The sequence below is a fragment of the Megalopta genalis genome, chromosome 2, assembly GCF_051020955.1.
Source record: "Megalopta genalis isolate 19385.01 chromosome 2, iyMegGena1_principal, whole genome shotgun sequence".
NCBI classification, from domain to species: Eukaryota; Metazoa; Arthropoda; class Insecta; order Hymenoptera; family Halictidae; genus Megalopta; species Megalopta genalis.
Window position 1 is genome coordinate 16,496,178 of NC_135014.1, and position 18,882 is coordinate 16,515,059.

General features: G+C 46.3%; 1 protein-coding gene across 2 annotated transcripts in view; it reads left to right on the forward strand.

Moving 5' to 3' along the window:
• neo (ZP and PAN domain-containing protein neyo) overlaps positions 1-18,882 on the forward strand; it is a 371,329-nt gene that overhangs the window by 245,131 nt on the left and 107,316 nt on the right. For both annotated transcript variants that reach the window (XM_076518589.1, XM_076518587.1), the window contains one exon: positions 6,672-6,873. In XM_076518589.1, coding sequence (XP_076374704.1) covers positions 6,672-6,873 — 202 coding nt within the window. The remainder of the gene's footprint in view (positions 1-6,671; positions 6,874-18,882) is intronic.

Consider the following 18,882-nt stretch of genomic DNA (forward strand, 5'->3'; position numbering starts at 1 on the left):
TTCCTTACAGCTGCTGTCAAGGTCAATCAATATCGATGAAAGAGATCTACAAAATGCATTTTTTAAATTTTCGTTATAGAGTCAGATCAAAAAGTTGAAAGTATTCCAAGTAATAGCAAAATTTAAAAAAGGTATTAGACTCATTGTCTAATAGACTGATCCCTCTAACATCTAAAAAAATTTCAACGCCCAATTCTGGTTCACAGAATGACTCGCAACAAAGCGTTCGCGTCCGAAGGCGAACGCGACTGTTGCGCAAAAAAAATGTTTAGTTTCTACCGAAGCACGAGTTTCTAACTCGACGATGTCGGAAACGAGTTCAACGGTCAGTTCGCGATCTTGAAACTGGAAACGGCGTCGGTCTCTCGCACCGGCAGAAATTCGATCGTAATTCCCAGTACGGGTTAATCTACATCAGCGGACTTATTTAGCATTTTTTCGCCGATCTCGGATCATGGGAGCAGCGATAAACGGGCCGGTAAAAAACTTGTCCGCGGGCATGTAAACCAGTGTTCCTGGTAAAAAAGGTTTTACGAGTACAATGTAGCGAGCCGCGGCCCTAGCGTTGTCACTAGGCTAATAAAGAGTACACAGAGTGTTTTGCATGTTAACGGCCGGGATCTCGGAATTATAACCGGTCGAACATCGCGTGACTTCCAATTTAAGTGCATTGGGGATCCAATAAAGCGAACGGGACTGTAATTTTAGTAGATAATAACGGTAGCTCGCTAATTATCCGGTGTTCCAAAAACTGAATCGAATGGAGTCCCTAACGCTAATTCAAACTCCAGCTCCGAGAGAAAGAGAGAGAGAGAGCCGTTGGAACGGAATATCTCTGAAAAAAGAAAGCGGAAGCGTTTCGTCGGCTACGTGGGATCCCGAGGCCGAGCGACGTAATATCCGCGAGGCTCAATTATATCACCTAATTAGGCAAACCGCTACAGCAATTTTGCAGGCCGCTCATTGAGCGCGATTCGACATAAGATGGTTTAAGGAACTCATCGCGACGATAATTGCGAATTTATCTCGCCGAGGAAGCCGTGGCTCGTCCGGATGGGTCCGAGATAGACGGCATTAGTTGCGGCCAGCGGAAAAATACTCTCACGCCGCGGTCGTTTCTGTAAAGCGTATGGGCCGAGTTCGAGGGGCCCGCATATTTTTTCGTCCGAGCACGGCGATAATCCTTAATCCTTGATGATACATTCGCAAGAATCGGCGAACACAGCTGTTACAGCCTGTCCTCCTTATTACGATGCGAGAAGGTACGCGCGTACGTGTCAGAAAAGTTGTTCCCACAGTCGGCGGAGGGCCGGACAACAAATCAAGCCGGGGGCCGTGGAAGCCGCGGGCCCGGACAATGGGAAAGTTTTCTTAATTTCAAAGCGCGTCCCCGAGGTATCCATTAATATCTCGTTTCTATTATTTCAACTATCGATACAAGTATACCGTTCGGGGGCCGCTCGAGGACAATGGCGAGTTCTCTATCGGGGACCACCGTCTCTAAGAATCTGCTGCGGGAGGTAGAGCGCGGAAAGTCCACGCACGGAAGGAATTTCATTGCCTTTGTTCGAGGAAGGAAGTCGGCGCGACGGAGGAGGACTGCCAGAAGAGGAATAAGATCGGAGAAAAAGCGCCGAGGGACGGAGGGACGTGCGGGTAGTAGGAGGAGATAAAGAAAACCGAGATTATACATCAAGTTCACCGCGACGAAGGAGTCGCTGGGACAGCTTCGCGTGGTACGTTGCCAATGCCACTTGAGGCTGAATCGTATCTAAATGTGCCTCGTATATCAGAAATCGAACTGTTCCGCGGTACTGGTACACACTGGCGGTTTACTTGCATCATTTTGTGCGGTCGCCGTTCCGTAATACCGCCGGCTGCAGATGCGCCCAGGTCGTTCCACATTTCCCTCGACGTCGTGACAACCTACACGTGGAAGTGTTCCCTTTCCGTACTTCCTTCTCGTCGACGCGGCGGTGCAGCGGCGGTGCAGCGGCGCGGCGCGGCGCGGCGGCTCGAAGCGGGCCAGGATCCCGGTTGTTTTAGTATGAAATGATGTAGCATGCCGGCGAAACGATGCACCGGCTGATAAATCACGGCAGATTTACGGCGATATAGAGCTATTTCGTTCCCTCCTAAGTACAAAGGCACGTCCAGCGCCGTAGCCGGCTGATTTTTCCGCGACCGGAAGCCGTGGGGAGACGATAAGCCCGAGGATAAACCGTTGATAGAAACGAGTCCCGATGCATCCTATGCGACCGAATCCAGCCGCCTCTCTCTCTCTCTTGCTAGCTATCGTCCTGTTTGCTCGAGGATCACCCGCGTATCTAGCTTCTTCCAGCTTCTTCTAGCTACCGAGTTAACGTCAACGGAGTCCTCCGACGGCGGGACAGAAATTAAAAGATTTACGAGCGGCCGCAATCTCGTCGGCGATCTACATACATGGCCGCGCCGAGAAACGAAAACAGCAAAGGAGGACTAGCTCTGGAACCAAGCCAGGATAACGTGCTCGCTCGCGGATTGACAGTTTCGGCGCAGCTTTATCTCCGGCACGTTCAACAATCGGTGCCGCGCACGGTCTTTCATTGATAAGCGCCGCGATCCCGCCGTGACAAGCCGAGATTGCTTCGAATTAAGTACACCAGTTTATCAATCCGTCGGCCATGTTCGATTTTTAATCAGTCGCCAGCGCTAGACTGCTTCGGATCCCGTGGATCAATTTCTCAATCTGCTGAGCTTATCCAATTTTTAATAAGTCGCGAAACAATTGCAGTTCTCCCGTTCTTGCTGACTGTCGATATCCCTCGGTCGTTTCTTCGCGCATTCGATCTGTCGGGCTCGGTTCGCGAATATTTTGCCCTTGATGCATCGACGATGCTTCGACACGTTCGTCGCATGCGAATCGCGCGATTCTTCCGTCCGCGCGTAGAAAGTTATTTCTCTCGTAACACACACAGTTTCGTAATGTCTGAAATTGAATTCGGTCTTGTAATTTTGAATAAAACAACGCACGTCGGGCATGCTTAGTGTTAACGTACGTGCACGCGTGTGTGTGTATTTGCTCTGATTTGAAAATGAATTTTGAAACTCATTTGATACGTTCCGCCACTTTGATTTGAATCCATAAAACGTAAGAACGTTGAGAACGTAATCAAACAATACGCTTGAATTTTGTGAAATTTTCGAGGCTGCTGGCGCGGCGGTGAAAGCGTCAAGAGAGGAAATCAATGCTCGTCGAACTCCTGTTTGCCTCGCTCGAGCAGACAATTTTGATTTCGCGCGGAGATAAGTCTAGCCGGCGACGCATTAATTTCGGAGAGGTTTGTCGCGGTAAATTGGAATGAACGGTCGAGCGAGGCGGAAAATGAGTAATTCATCGAGACGGCTTTGTCGATGGAGGATTTCCGAGGCACGAGGATTTTCCTTTCAGAAAATTTGTCACACATTTGGGCGGCTCGGATATTCCAACAGCGGCCGCGCGGTATTCCGTGCGCACGGCCGATATTTTTCACGGCGAAACGAGCGGCGCAGAAGAGAGCTCGTTAAACGAACGGTAAAAAACATGGAATGATAACAACGGTCGATACCGTGGCCTATGCATCACGCTTCCTTCCGCAGGATATAACTGATACGTTTCTGGAGGACGTGGAATTACAGAATCGATCGCGCCACGGTAATTGTCGCGGCTGGATCATTTTCGCGTTAGCCGCTCGTGTTCGTGATCCAGAAGTTACAAGCATGCCTGCGCGACTATTGAAATAACAATCCTACACGGGGTCTCTGATTGTCGCTTGTCGCGAATCGCTGATGAAATTTTTACGTTGGATGGTCCTCCATCGAAGCTGTAATCCGGAACACAGCCTTGGAAATACAAAGGTTTCTCGCGTGACACGTCCTCCACTGTAATCTCTTTTTCTATTGCACAAAAAAAAAGAACGAAGAACGCTTTTTGTTTTGCGTCAGCACGCAACGAGGTAGTGTCACTGCACAGTGCATATTTCGTTTGTTACGAGTGCGATTATACGCGAGAGAATTTGACGATGCGAACTATTATAGATATTGCACTAATGCGTTTATATGCTATTATGCGCTATTGAATACGGCATGCAGAATGATTGGGTATTATGCGAACAGACTATTTGAAAAAATCGCGAATTCCGATTTTAAATGAAATAACCCTTGAGTTTATATTTTACGCGATTTAATGCTATAAAGTTACAAAAAGTCCGTAACTCCTTGCACTACGATTTCTTCCACAGGTAAATCAATTAGCACTTGTTCGTTCTTAGCAATTTCCCCGACAGAACTAGATTTTAATTTCTTGTACGTTTTCGATTATTCTCACTTCTAGACTTTGGTAACTGAATAAATCATACTTCGATTCAGAAGATAACATAAGGAATAACGTTCACAGTTAGTAGATCACGTATGGAATCTTCATAAAGCATACTTATACGTATCGCATGCATATCTTTGCTATAATTTTTAAAGATTGATAATAGAAGAACAGTGTTTGATTTCGATCTAAAGGAACAGGCGTAATATTTATTTTCTAGTAGATTATGTTCAAAATTTTCACGAGTATGTCTCGTTACACTGGCCTCCTTAGTTAAATTGTCCTAACATTTCCGATTATCCAAAAAATGAAGGTTCGAATTAATCAAATCCACGAAGAACGCATGGAGTGTATAGAATATTCTAGCTTCGCTTAAAAGATAAGATGTTCCAAATATTATCAAACATCCTGGAAAGCGATGAATTAGTAGATAATAAAAAATAACATAATAATAATAATAATAATGATTTTATAATATAACATTTACGGATATCATAAAAATGGGAGTGAGAGACATCTATAACTGAAATCGGCAATTACTTAGTTGCCAACCCAATATATATATATATATATAATAAGAATTCTAATATCCTTGCGTCCGACTATTCACCATTTCGTCCGAGAATAATATCACCGAATGAAACACCAAATAGAATAATTTCCGTCTCGTCCATCGTAAAACGGAAATAATGTATTCGGAACGTTTAATTAACGGTTGAATAGCGGCGTGAAATGGTGTAAAAAGTTCTCGGCGGTTGTAGACGCGGGGAACAGACAGTGGCGAGCGCAGCGAACAGAATGACGGTGTAGCGTCTAATAAAAGGCAAACAGTGGTATCACGGACAATACGAGACTCGGAGGAAGCTGTTCAGTCTTCCGATAAAATTCTATTCGTACCTGCGAAGTGCTTACAATCCGACGATGCTCCATTATCTTGTAATGCGGTACCATTATAACGAGTAAGTGGTACTTGTTTCCTACATGTAGGCCCCCGGAAGTGACCGCTGATTACTGTAATGCGCCTACCCCTCGGCCCGTAACGAGGAACATCTTCCTACTGTCTAGCGTTCCAAGAAAAATTCCGCATCACGGATCGCGTCGAAGCCGTAAAAGGAACGGCCGTCCGTTTCCCCTGTTGCGGTCGAGATTTCGCGGTCGCGATCATGGTCGCGATCATGGTCGCGCGCAGCTTCCGCTCGTTAAATTAGTTTTACAGGCGTCGGGATCGCGAAAGCTCCCGGTGAGCCGGGCCCCGAGGTAATTGAATGTCTTTAACGCCTCCTCTCGCGGATCGGTATCCCGTCACTGCGTCGAGCCACGGCCAACGAGACTTCGTTATCCGTCCCTCGTACGTCTTCCGCCGCGGAAAACTTTTCAACGAATCACGATCGAAAACCTGCTGCTACCTGTCCCACCCCTCCCGCTCTACGCCCCTATGCGGCGCATCGCGGCGCGCCGAGATTAATTATGATTTCGCAAAGGGAGATGACGCGGCAACGACATTAGGGCGGGCAAAATTATTCCGCCACTTAACGACCCCTCGCAGCCAGGATCGACAGGGCAAGAATAACGAGCCGCCCCCGTCGAGATACTTTCGCTCGCCCGGAGAATAGTAAGCATTGATCAGCGTCAGTTCAACACCGCTTCAATGAGCCGGCGCGACATTCGCAACCGATATTGGTTAGCAAAACGTCCGACCGCTTGGAAGAGATACTTCAAAATGCATCGGGAGGAAATTGGAAAGTTTTATAGAACGGTTTACTGCTTAATTCGATGAACAAAAATAATATTTTCGCTCGCAATCGTTTAGTATTGCCTTTCTATTTGAGGAAATTGTGATCAGTTTTTTAGAGCATGAATTAGTGGGCTACAAATCGTGGTGGCCCATGAGTCACATTTTTTAACATTGTGAGAAACAACGAGTGTTATTGTTTACTAACAGTTGCACTGTTTATTGACCGAATTTATCGTTGAGATAATTTAGAGGTAATTCATAAGGTTACTAATGCGGTAATTTATAGTAACTTTATAATTTATCGCAATTGTACTTTTAACATTTTGGCATGTATGAAGTACATTTTAAGACATTTTAAGGTTAAAATTTTCGAAAATGTCACTTACGCCACTATGACTCTAACCCACTTAAATGTGCGCGACTCGTGGATTTCACAATCTCCTTTCAATTACATTATCACCAGAGACGAATAATAAAGTAACTGTAACGAATAAGCAGCGGCCCGACCGGCGTTTAATAGCAATTAAGGGTTAAAATCGATACGAGATCCGGAAGAAACTGGACCGTGCGTTAATTCGTGTTGGTCGTTTTCCGTTTCAGCTGCGCTGACGCAATCGCAGTTCCCGGTGTTCACCATCTACGCCCAGAAGAGCTGCTTGGCTGTGAGGCCATGCGATCGTGCTTGGTGCATCGACAGGGTGCAAGGATATCGGTTGCATGGGCACACGCGCAGAACGATGACCGCCTCTTCGCGGCAGCACTGTCTGGAGCTCTGTTTAGGCGAGAGGGACTTCCTGTGCCGGTGAGTAGAGCCGCACACACGGCTATTTTTCGTTTCATCGGTGTATACATACGTGGACGACAGGGGAGAATCGTGGGGACAGGGTGCGCGCGAGTAAGGGTGAAGAAGAGCGAAGGAAAGTGAGAAAGAGACGGAAAGAGAGAGGAGAGTCCTATTCAAGAGACAGTCGTTTTCCGGCGAGCTTATATCTCTTTTTCTTTCTGGTCGCGGGGGCACGATATCCGACGATGGAAAAAGGCGGACGCACTCGTCCCCGAGATTCGTCACGAATCGACGTACACCACGGCGTGTCTTCCCCTCTTTCTTCTTCTTCTTCTTCCCGGCGTATCCCTCGAGTAGGACTTCGAGAATCGAAAGCACCTCTGCACGCTCCGGTGCGTTTTCCAGTTATTGGATTCTTCGATCGGGGGCGGACGTTACATCACGCTCCTATAGACTTTCGAGTGTTTCTCGGTCATGAAGCGGCCGTCTCCGACGTTTCATGCGAGCTGGAACACCAAAGGGAACGAGCTATCCTTCTGGAAAAGTTGCAGAGAAATAGCTCTGGGCCACCTTGATTTCTCGTATGTTTGTCGTTTCACGGGACGCCGGCTATTCGCGATTCGAGACCCGGCGCGGAACACCATCGAGATTCCCATTTAAATATTTTTCGAACGTTTCTCTCTCGCCGAATTCGCCGACTCCGCCGATGTATTCTCGGCACGATATTCGCGCCTCGGTTCTCCGAGCCTAATTACGTTCGCGTCATCGAGCATCCTCGGGGACGATCGGAACGCGGAGGCTGCGCGGCCAGACCGAATTTTCCCGCGCCGCGGCTCGACGGGATGACGACGACGACGACGACGACGACTCACGTGCTCCGGTTCTAATTCGCGTTCGAGGTAATCGGCGGGAATTTCCATGGTGTCTTCTCGCGGAGACAAGCTCGCATCCGCGTATCATGGTAAATACAGCTCCCGGGGACTCGTTCGGCTGCCGTCTCCTGTTGGTCGTGCTGTCGCTGCCGTCGGCAACAACTCAGTAATCAGATGACATAAAATATCAAGGGTACGGAGACACGTTGTCATTACAGTTGGCCAGGAATCTCTTAAAATCGTGGAAAAATCGCGGCGTCTACACACCCGGAGCCGTGTTGCTTGTCGTGCGAGCGTTGTTTAACGCGGGCTTTAAAGCTTAGGGGCTATTTGCGACGTCGTTTCCGTTCACGGTCGAAAGGATTTACTATGCTTTTGCTTAGTTTACGCTTGGGTACTCACTTATCATCGCCTTAGGCACGCGTTATTTTTCGCCAGCGTGCACGGCCGACGGAGGAATTTATAATAATCCTGCGGGGTGCGAAAATAGTCTTCTCCTCCCCCTTCTCATTCTCCCCCTCCTCGTCCCTCTTTATTTCCTCATCTCTTGTTTCATCTTGGCTCATCTGGTCCCATCTTTTGTCTCCGATGGATGTGTATTGAAAACATATTACTATACAGAGTGACCCATCTAAATCGATCCGGACAAATATCTTGCAATGGAATCAAAGAGCAAGATTAATGTCTTGCAAATCGTTGATGATAATGAAAAATGTTTCGAATAGATGTTCAATGGTTGCAGAAGACAATGCGTAAAAAAGATATGAAAGCTTATTTCATTTTTATAAATAGAATCACATATTTTTTGTTGCACCGATCCATACAACTCGTTATTTTCTGTGTGAAAGTACCAAGCCAATTATTGCGAAAAATCATTGGTTTAATGGTATTCTAAGTTTAGTATTAACACGTATTCGTCCGTATGACGAAAATTCGTCATTTCGCAAACAATCACCAATAGCTAAATGACGAAAATTTGTCATTTGTATATTACAGAAAATAATTGATTCTTGTTCTTTTAATTCTAAATAAATTAAATGCAACATTCCCCTTCACGCTGGAATATTACTTGTTTATAAAATTAAAGATTCGAAAATAATTTACTTCATCTAATAAAAAAGGGAATAATAACTTTGTGTTTTCAGCAATTCATTTTTAACTTCAGAAAGCAAAAAAAGAAATTAAAAATTTATATATAAAGACAAATTTGTTTTATATCGTTTTCCAAAATTTCACTGAAAAATATATGATTTTTAACAAGTTACGTCATTTCTACAGATTACCGGACCAATATGCGTTAAGAATGTTAGTCTGTATAGAATAATTAACAGGTATGATTAACTTTATATTTATCAAGCAAGACATATTACATTCTTTAATTCCCGAATTTGTTGATTCTTTTATTTTGCTCATTCTTGAATTTTTTGATTCTTTTATTTTGCTTATTCTTGAATTTCTTCATTTCTTCATCGAATTATGCTCGAGCAGAAACCAAATGCACAGCGATTGGTCAGCCCCGCTACCCTACACAGAGCTATCGTTGCACTTGAACAGTCTCTGCTCTCGAATTCCGTGTTTCGACGCGACACTATCGCGGGAGATCGTCGCCGCGCGAGAGCACGGGTTCGTTTCGATGATCCGTTGTCTACGAGCATAATAATTGCCGTTCCAGCTTGTGTATCTCTCAGACTTTGTACCGGCCGGTTGTTGATTTATTCATCCCGTCATCTTGGTACTCCCACGAACGAAGACACGAAGCGACGTGCTTGCTCTCTGTTCACTGCAAACATTTCCGGCAGGCGGCAGATGAAGTGTTTTTGAAGTCGATTAGAAACAACCACGCGCCATGGCGGCGAACCGACGAAAAAGGGAAAGAGATTGAACGAACAAAGGGGATACTCGGCAGTTTCAATTATACGCCATCGAACCACTTTGCCGGCCCGGATTTTTGTGTTTACGGGGGCGTGCGAATTCTCCTCTGGCGCGAGACGAACGCATCTTCGATTCCCTTTATCGGACATGCCGGCGATTTTTTCGCCGCGTAAATATTTAGAGGTGCACGGAAATGGAGTAGAAGCTGAATAAACAGGACACCGGGGTGGCCGGCGCCGCGACTCCGCCAGTCACACCACGGGAAGTGTACATAAGCACGCGCAAATACCACTTAACTTTTTCAACGTTTATGGCTTGTCCGGGATCACAGCTACGGCGAAATGTTATAAGATCGTAGCGTTAGAAATGCACAGGGTGCAAGGAAATTATATGTCACGACCGGCCCAGCAGGATTCTAAACCACTGGATCGATGGAGATTTATTTAAATTCTTGGCGCAAAGTTCACCTTGACCATGATATTCGAGGGTGATTATCTTTTGTTCGTATTGTCAATTCTTTCCGATTTCATTGCCGATTCTATCTGGTTGCATCATTTCAAGGAGCATTGTTTCTTACGCGAATTATTCACTTTGGACCTATCGTTTCAAAGAAAAACAAAATCGTTTGAAATATCATAGCCGAGGGTAATTTTTTTAAACAAATCTTCACCGATTCAAACGTGTAGAATTTTGTTATTGTGGTCGTGACGTACAATTTTCATCCACCCAGCTGATTAAGAAATTTGATCACTTAGTCTCTTCGTTAGCTTTCAGTTAATCGTATATTCGGTAGGAAAGATTTACTCGCGAATCTTCATACACAAAGGGATACATTGTTCCCTCATTGTTATGAGGGATTTCTGAGGTTATTTGAAATAACTTTTTCCTTAGCGAAAATGCAATCTGCGGCTTCGTTTACGAGATATTATCAAAAAAAACAGTGACCAATGAGAGGCGTGGCGCGAGATGATCGAGCCAACGAGTGGGCGAAGCTCAGTTCCGCTGATTGGCTGGGTCGCCTAGCGCTAGGCGAGCTCGCCTCTCATTGGTCACTGTTTTTCGTTAATAACTCGTAAACGAAGCCGCGAATTGCATTTTCGCTAAGGAAAAAGTTACTTCAAATGACTTCAGGAATCCCTTATTTCTCGAATGTACCATAATTTTATGACATCCTGTACATGATAGATAGATCGTAGAACGTTCCAGTGCCCAGCTATAAAGACAAACGCTATATCCACTGCTCATCTCTATACAAAATAGAGAATTTTCTGCATGAAATGCGTTAACAGCATTCTAAATTCTTCGGATGCGTTGGTTGGTTCGTATCTGATTAATCTTTGTCAGCGAGCTTCAAATCTGCAATCTATTTAAGACCAACGATAAAAACACCACTACCATGATCGGCACAAAATAAAATCGACTACAAGAGTCTCTGTAGAGTAGGAGAACGATCACTATCCATAAAAAATGTTATTTTTCATTTCGATAACGTCACACAGACTGTAGATAACAAAAGAAATATCTGCAGGTTCCAGTAGTTCAAAAACCGTGCACGTCAGCCGCAGAAAAATGTCCTTGCCAAAATTCGAACATTTCGAACGGATAGCAAAAGTTACAATTTCGTACAATTTATTATTCGTCGAAGAAACTGTCAGAAATCCCGATCTCTACATATTTAACTGCATAAGATTTACGTTCGTTCGAACGACGATGTTGACGATTGCGATAACTAGATTTTATGCAATTATAATAAAAATAGGTGGGTGAAATTTTAGACGACGAAGAATATGAAAAGAATTCAAGGACATTTATTATTTTCGATCGACTGAAATGATTAAAGAAATACAAATGTTTTCATTGAATTCGTCTTCGTTGCAATTTAGGAAAACAAGTTTTGCTTTGTGTAAAGAAATCCGAATTATACTCGTCTTCATTGCAATTTAGGAAGATAAGTTTTACTTTGCACAAAGGCCCGAATTGAATTTCAATTCGAAGTTCAATTCGGACCTTTGTGCAAAGTAAAACTTATTTTCCTAAATTGCAACAAAGATAAGTTCACTTCGAATGTTCATACAAAGTAAAACCTATTTTCCTAAATTGCAATAAAGACGAGTATAATTCGGATTTTGTTACACAAAGCAAAACTTATTTTTCTAAATTGCAACGAAGACGAGTTCATTGAAAACTTTTGTATTTCTTTAATCGTTTCAATCAGTCGAGCATAGTATATGAATGTCCTTAAATTCTTTTAATATCTCTGTTGCAATTATTTAAAAATAAGTGTTACATCGCACAACGATCCAAACTGAACTCATCTGTGTTGCAATTTTTTGAAACAAGTTTAACTGTGCGCACACAAAGATCCGCAGTCTAGTAAGAAAAATATTTCAAGACCGATAACATCCCAAAAGTCCTGTTCCCAGTACTTGTCCGACGAAGAATGTGAAATCCGTTGTTTCGACCTTGCCCCATCGTGAACCAGGAAGACATCGTCTCCGGAAGCGGCGCGAAGTGTTGGTTTCAAGTGTGAATTTGGCGAGACGATGATTCGAATACGAAAACTGGCGGTGTAGAATTTCAGAATCGGCTCGGCAGGCCGGCGATCGAAAAGATAGTTAGCATCCTGTTTCCGCGAAGGAATTAACGAGTCACCGTTGCAGAGAGTGTTGGCGAAGAACGCCGCGAACCGTTATGAAGTGTCTGCTAAGCAGCAGGCAGGCAAGGCAAGTCAAGGCAAGGCAAGGCAAGGCAAGGCAAGGCAAGGCAAGGCAAGGCAAGGCAACAGTGGGTGCCGGCGCTGAGAGTGCCGGCCCGCTCGTACGCGCGCGCTGGCTTGCTTGCATAAAGGTTAATTAATAAACAACCGCGTCATAATCGTGACAAGCAACAATGCGTCGGCTGGAAACGAGCCGCAACAACGGGGCCCATTAGACGTCCCGTGGCCGGGCTGATACGGTTGAACGCGCGGGAAAGGCCTTATTTCACGTTCGTCCGGTAATTACGGGCCACGATAGAAGGGACAACAGTTTAAGGTATTTCAATCCATTAGCCAAGTGAAATATCGGCGCCCGGCTCGAGGAAGTATGCGGAAGGGCGAACCCGTGGCAGAAGAGAGAGGCAGAGGCCGGAGATCGCGCGCGCGCGCGCGCGTGCACGCTCTCGCTCTCGCTCTCGCTCGCTCGCGAGACCAACGAGGCTTCTTCCGATTTCGATAGAAACCGGTGCCCGGTGGTAGCCGGTGCTGGTCTATGGTGTGCCGGCCGACGCTACGGTGCCCCGTAGAACGCACGTTTATGCGATATCACGCCGACGCGTCAAGCCCTGTATTCGCGAGCACGTTGAACGTGCACGTGCACACTCTGAAAGAACGTAAAGCGAAAGGTCTTTGCCAGCTGGTCCCTCACGACGACCCTCCAGCTCTGCCTCGACCCGAGGCAGGGTCGAGAGGTCCTTGCCCAGGCGGAACCGTATCAAAAGTGGCATAGCTACGCGTCCATGTCCGGGAAATGGCGGTGCAAGGGTGGCTGCGATTTGATCCCCGACTCCTCGAACGAGAACGGGGAACCAGGCGCATTCAAAACTCTCCTACACCGCATTCAATTCCATCTTTATTTTCCGAGGACTACTCGATTTTCTGTTACCTCGCGCGCGATATCCCTTCCCGATCCCCCTCAGGATGCCAGATATGCCCGGATGCTTCTCTCCACCGCTTTGCCTCCACGGCCCGGTGTAAATTGTCTGGCCCTCGGTATCGTTCCAGCCAAGGATTGCCGCGAACTTCGACGATTGTTACGCGATTTCTACATCTTCGAACGCTGTTCTCTGAAACGGGCTCTACGGAACTGGACCTTGTTCTCGTTTGTACGGACACTATGTTTGGAACGTCGCTGTACTATCTCCTTTCGGCGTCTCGGACTTTCGCGTTTTGGTTGTACAATGGTGATCGTATATGTACTTGAGGACATCTTGAAGATGATGTAAGTCTTTTCAAACTGGACTACGTGACTTGAATTTTTTTTAACGATTGAGGGAATGTTATATTAGACAATGACTGGAATAATTTTTATACGTTTTACTGTTCCTCGGAGAGACAAAGTGAGAGACTTTTGTTTTGTCAACGTTTTCATATGAATCAAGAGCGAAAATTTACCAAATGCGTTCTATAGATCTCGGCAACTTATGTGCATGCTGAAAATTTCATCGAAATCGATTGACTTTGACATAAGCTGCGAACAATTAAAGATCAGGAAACTCGCAGTGTTTCATGAATTTCAACTAAAAATAGGTAATTTTTACGTCTTTCGGCGGTTGTAGCTTGACTACGCGTCAACTGATTTCACTGAAACTTTCAGCATTATATATAAGCTACTGAGATCTACAAAATACATTTTTTTTCATTTTCGATATAGGCTCGGATAAAAAGATTGAAAAACATGAGCTATTCTTTCGTCATTTCAAGTAACAAGAAATTTTTTCTGGAAGTATTATAATCATTGGCTAATAGACTAGGATAGTAGAGCAGATTACTGTGTGGTGACCAATTGCTGTGCCTTTGGTTCGTTTTCGCGAACATAAGCAGCTTCATACTTATCACATAAGACGTAATAAATTGTTTTGTTCAGAAACAAACGAAATGAAGAAATAAAATATTAAATTCATTCATTCAGAAATAAACGAATTGAAAGAATCAACACAAACATGTTAAATCTTTTTACCAAAAAATGAACGCAATAAAAGTGTAAAAAAAGCTTAATACATCTTATTCGATAAACGTTAAATCAATAACGCTCGAAAACAAACCAAAGGCACAGCAATTGATCATCCCACAGTAACCGGCACCGCAATCCTATTCCAAGGTAAGACAGAATTTACCCGGCAAATTGAAATTAAACCATTGAATATAATATTCCGTAAGAACGTCCGCCGACAACAGCGACAGCGTGATCACGGAAACGTTGTAACGAGAAGCGAAGGAGTTACGATCGCAGAAGAAAAGGCGAAACGCATGATTGTAGGAACTGTAAGGCCGTCTCGCGCGTATTTAGCACGAGGTTCCGTCGAAGTCTGTAATACTGAATCGTAATTGATAAACCATGCATTACGCCAACGCCGGCTCGCAGCCGACATCTATTGAAATTATGGTCGTGGAGTTATCACAAGCGATAATCTATACCCACGGGATTCCCATAGTTTAGACCGCAGTTAAGCTCGCGAAAAGAGCGTGTTGTAAAGTTCTGCGAAGCTCCGACGAGATAGCTTTAATCTCGGTATCTAATCGCGATCGGTCGTTTATCAAAATCGTTGATCAGGTAAACCTACGCTCATTGTGCTTGGAAACTGTCGAATATCTTTAAAGAATTCAGGTGGAAGAGGAGGAGAAGAAGGAGGTGAAGGAGGAGTGAGAGAGAGAGAGAGAGAGAGAGAGGAGGGAGAGGAAAAAGAAGAAGAAAAAGCTGCGCGTAACGACGCTGAGAGAGGAGAAGAGATCCCGGAGAGGAGAGGCTCGTGATTCGCGTCAGAAACGCGGAAGAGATCGGTGGTAGAGGCGAATGTCTCCATTAAAACGTGGAGAGGACCCCTCGGACAAGGAAGAGGTTTGGCCGCGCGGGTCGTTGCGGGGCTGTTCCGCGAGAATAATCGAGGAAAGCCTCTGAAATGGCGTTATTGCGCAACGATATGTGCGTGCGCCGCGGCGCACCGGTGAAATGGGTTGTCTCGGCGCTCCGGTTGGCCTTGCCTGTAAGTGGAACCCGCGGTTTCTAAGGATCGCCGGTGAAGATCGCATTAACATTCCATGGGAACGGTATTTCCTCGGCACAATCGGCTGATTAGGCGTCCGCGGTTCTGGCCAGCCTCGCGTTCCGGCTTCCACCGCATGATTGCTTCGATTTTCAACCAGACCCCACGAATGTGCTACATTTCCACCGACCAGGCCGGAACCTTGACCAACCGAGGATCCATCGCTCGAATTTCGTGTCGTGCCCGTTAACGTAATTGAACGGCGACAGGACGGCTGCCACAAATAACAGCGCGTAACCTGCACAATTTTCCACGGCGACGTCGGAACGGTATCTTGGCTCCGGCAAAAAAAGAATTAGGGAAGCACATGCGAGCAACGCGATCACGAATCACTTGTTGCTTGCGCGTACGGGTTTTTTTTATTAAACCGCGCAAGCTAACTGCACCCCGAGATCCGTGTTTGTAAATCGTGTCAGTGGCACGCCGAGGAACAAGCTAATCCACTCTTTTCATCGGAGAATTTTCCCGATACAAGCGAACGTATTCGTCGTGGCTCTGTTTCAACGTCAAAGTACAATTTCCGTTCGATATCCCCGACTCAACGACGCAATTTGTTCTGGCCCGAATGGACGTAACGCGGAAGAAACGGTGGAGAAAGAGTTGTGTACGAACCGCGGGAACGGAAAGAGTTCGTTCGCGGTGACGCCGGGCGAAACAAGTCGCGAAAAACGCGAAACAGCTAAAACCGCGAAACGGTTCAGCGAAGAATCGCGGAATTTCGCGCGGACGGGGAGCCATCGATCAAAAAGTTATCGGTCCCGAGCGACGGCGGGGGAGAATTAAACGGGAAATGGAAGCGGCGTTTCGCGAAGAAATAGGAGAAGCCGGGCTTGTTCCCATAATTATCGGTAAACGAAAGGAAGCGCGGAGCGTTCCGCCCGGCGATACAATTGAATCCGCGCGGTGGAACAAAAGCGCACGAACGAAGGGGGCGAAGAATGGATGATTTTAATCATCCGATATCGCGACAAGATCCCTCGGCAGCCACCGGGAAACCCGAATATGTTCGAAGTGTGCAAATAACGCAACGAAGCATGGAACTCGCCGAGGCACATTCAACACGGTTCTCCGCTCTCGAAACGCTGGCGATTTGTTACGAGCAAATGGTAAAGATCGGATGAATTCCAAGCGGCAGTGCGCTTCGTTCTGGAGTGTTTGAGCCGTAGCGGAGGGTAGAAAGAGGGAGAGGAAGCGAGGGAAAGAGAGGAGAAGAGAGAGAGATAGATAGATAGAGAGGGAGAACGGATTCGAGAGCGAGAGGAAGCAAGACGGAGAGCGTGAAACGAAGCGAGAGGAGCAGCTCGGAGCGGGTAAAAGAGAAAGCAAGAGAAAGAGAAAGGATGCAGCGTGAAAAGAGGGCAGGTTGCCGATGCAGTGCACGGTTTACGACCGTCGAGACCGGTCGAGCGATCGATCAAACGCGAATCGGTCGTTGGAGGATCGTTGTGCTCGGCTAGGTTTCTCCGGTCGGCTCTGGACCCGGGTCTCGCGAGAGATAGGTTATTACTGGCGGCGCGGCGCGCCGTATATCGCGTTGCTCCTTGTTACCGGATAATGAGTTTATTGTTTAAGAATCACGCCGCAGTTACATGTGCCGCGATCAATTACAATAATGTAATATAATCGTAACAAGGCCTCGGAGCGCGCGCGCGCGCGCTCTCTCTCGCTCGCTCGCTCTAGCTCGCACCCGTATAACGAGGTCCCTCCTTTAATGAGAGGATTGCTGGCGGACCGAGTTTAGCCACGCCGAGGCCTTATTCACCCACGAGCACGTGGAATAGTGTGCACGAGCCTAACCCAGAGCCGCGCCTGAATCGCCGCACATATTCTTAAAGGAACGCGCGCGGCCCGCATTCACCTAACTGTGCAAGCCTTGGTCGGGGGATGAAGCGACTCGGTTCTTCGGGGTTGCTTCGCGGAAAGAAAACGCGGAGCCGTGTTACTTCGTATATCAACGTCGGTACATCCAGCTCCCTCGTCTAGCTAGCGAACCCTAGGCGCGACCTTACAAGAGGAAAGTTGAATTCAGTTTCAGCCGCCACGTCGCGACGAGATAAAAAGTTAAAAGTTCGTTGCCAGCTAAAATTTCACCGGAGATACCGGTTGGCCAGGGTGCCGCTGCACACAGAAACCGAGAGAGCGATAGAGAGAGAGAGCGCCAGCAAAAAACCATTAACTTGAATCACGCCGGAGCTGCGCGGGTAAATTCGGGTAAACCGGCGAAAATTCTACTTAAAATCCGGCTCGGCCCCTCGACCACGGTTTCCTCTAATTGTAAGAGGGTTTTCTAGTCTCGATGACTCGAAACATCGATTTGCCTTTTTTATCCTCGTTCCGATCTCGCCGCTGCTCCGCGAAAATACTTGCTAAACATTTTTTAGCCGAAATTCGAAGTTGGAAGAATTCTTTAGGAATTTCGCGCGCAAGATCTTTCAATGTATTTAGGCGAGAGACTGTTGCTAAACGAGATTCTCGGTTGTTGTACGCTCGATGTAACGGTCTGAGTTCGAAGAAACGATTCCGAAAGATGCAGGGGCCAGTTTGGGGTCAACGTCTCGGAGGAAACGAAATTGCCGGGTGAATGTACTCTATTTACCGGAAAATGCTTTGCAGTCAACGGTGCTTCTTTGAAACAGTCTGTTCTTGTTGTGAACAGTATTTCTTTTCTTTAGGACAAGATAATCGAAGCGTCCTTAGAATGAACGAGCACCTAGGACGCTGAAGCCATTAAAAGGTTTAAGGTCTGCTTAAGAGAGCGTAATTAGAGAGACAAAGAGAGAGAGAGAGAGAGAGCGAGGGAGAGTAAAAAAAGAGTAAAAAATGTAAAAAAGAACGTGGCTAGAATAAAGATACATGTTTAAACTTCTCCGGACATTTCTCGACGCTCTCCTAAGCAAGCTAAAGTTAAGAAGCATAAATCGAATCAAGGCAACATCGGCAACAATGAACCTTCAAATTTTTAAAACATCGCATCTAGTCAAAATTACGAAGCAACGAACACGTATTATTTACCCGAAAAATATTCGTCCGAACGCCTTCGAAACGTGTATCCAAGCGGCAGAAAACCCGAGACAGCGAGGCAGGATTGACACGTAGCGGCCATAGAATCGCATCGAGAGGACAGATCGCGGTTTCGAGATGGTTTCGCGCGGGAAGTACTTACGCGGCATGACTGCGTGAAAGTGGCGAGCGACGAGTGTCCGGGGTAGCGGCGGGAAAAAAGGAAGAAAAATCGGCGTTTTGAAACGAAACGACGTCGACGACACTACACAATGAATGAAGCTGGAGTAGCGCCGCTTTTGTGCAGGCGTGGGCGATGCCGGGGCGTCGCTGGCCGCGTCGAGACCAGGCAGACTTTTCGAAGGAAAACGACGCCGAGCGACGGCCGCTTCGCGCTCGCTGCGTTGACCCCACGAAAATGTTCGCCTCGTGCAAAAACAACGAAGCTACCTTCTACCTTTTCGGGGCCATGATATATTCAGGA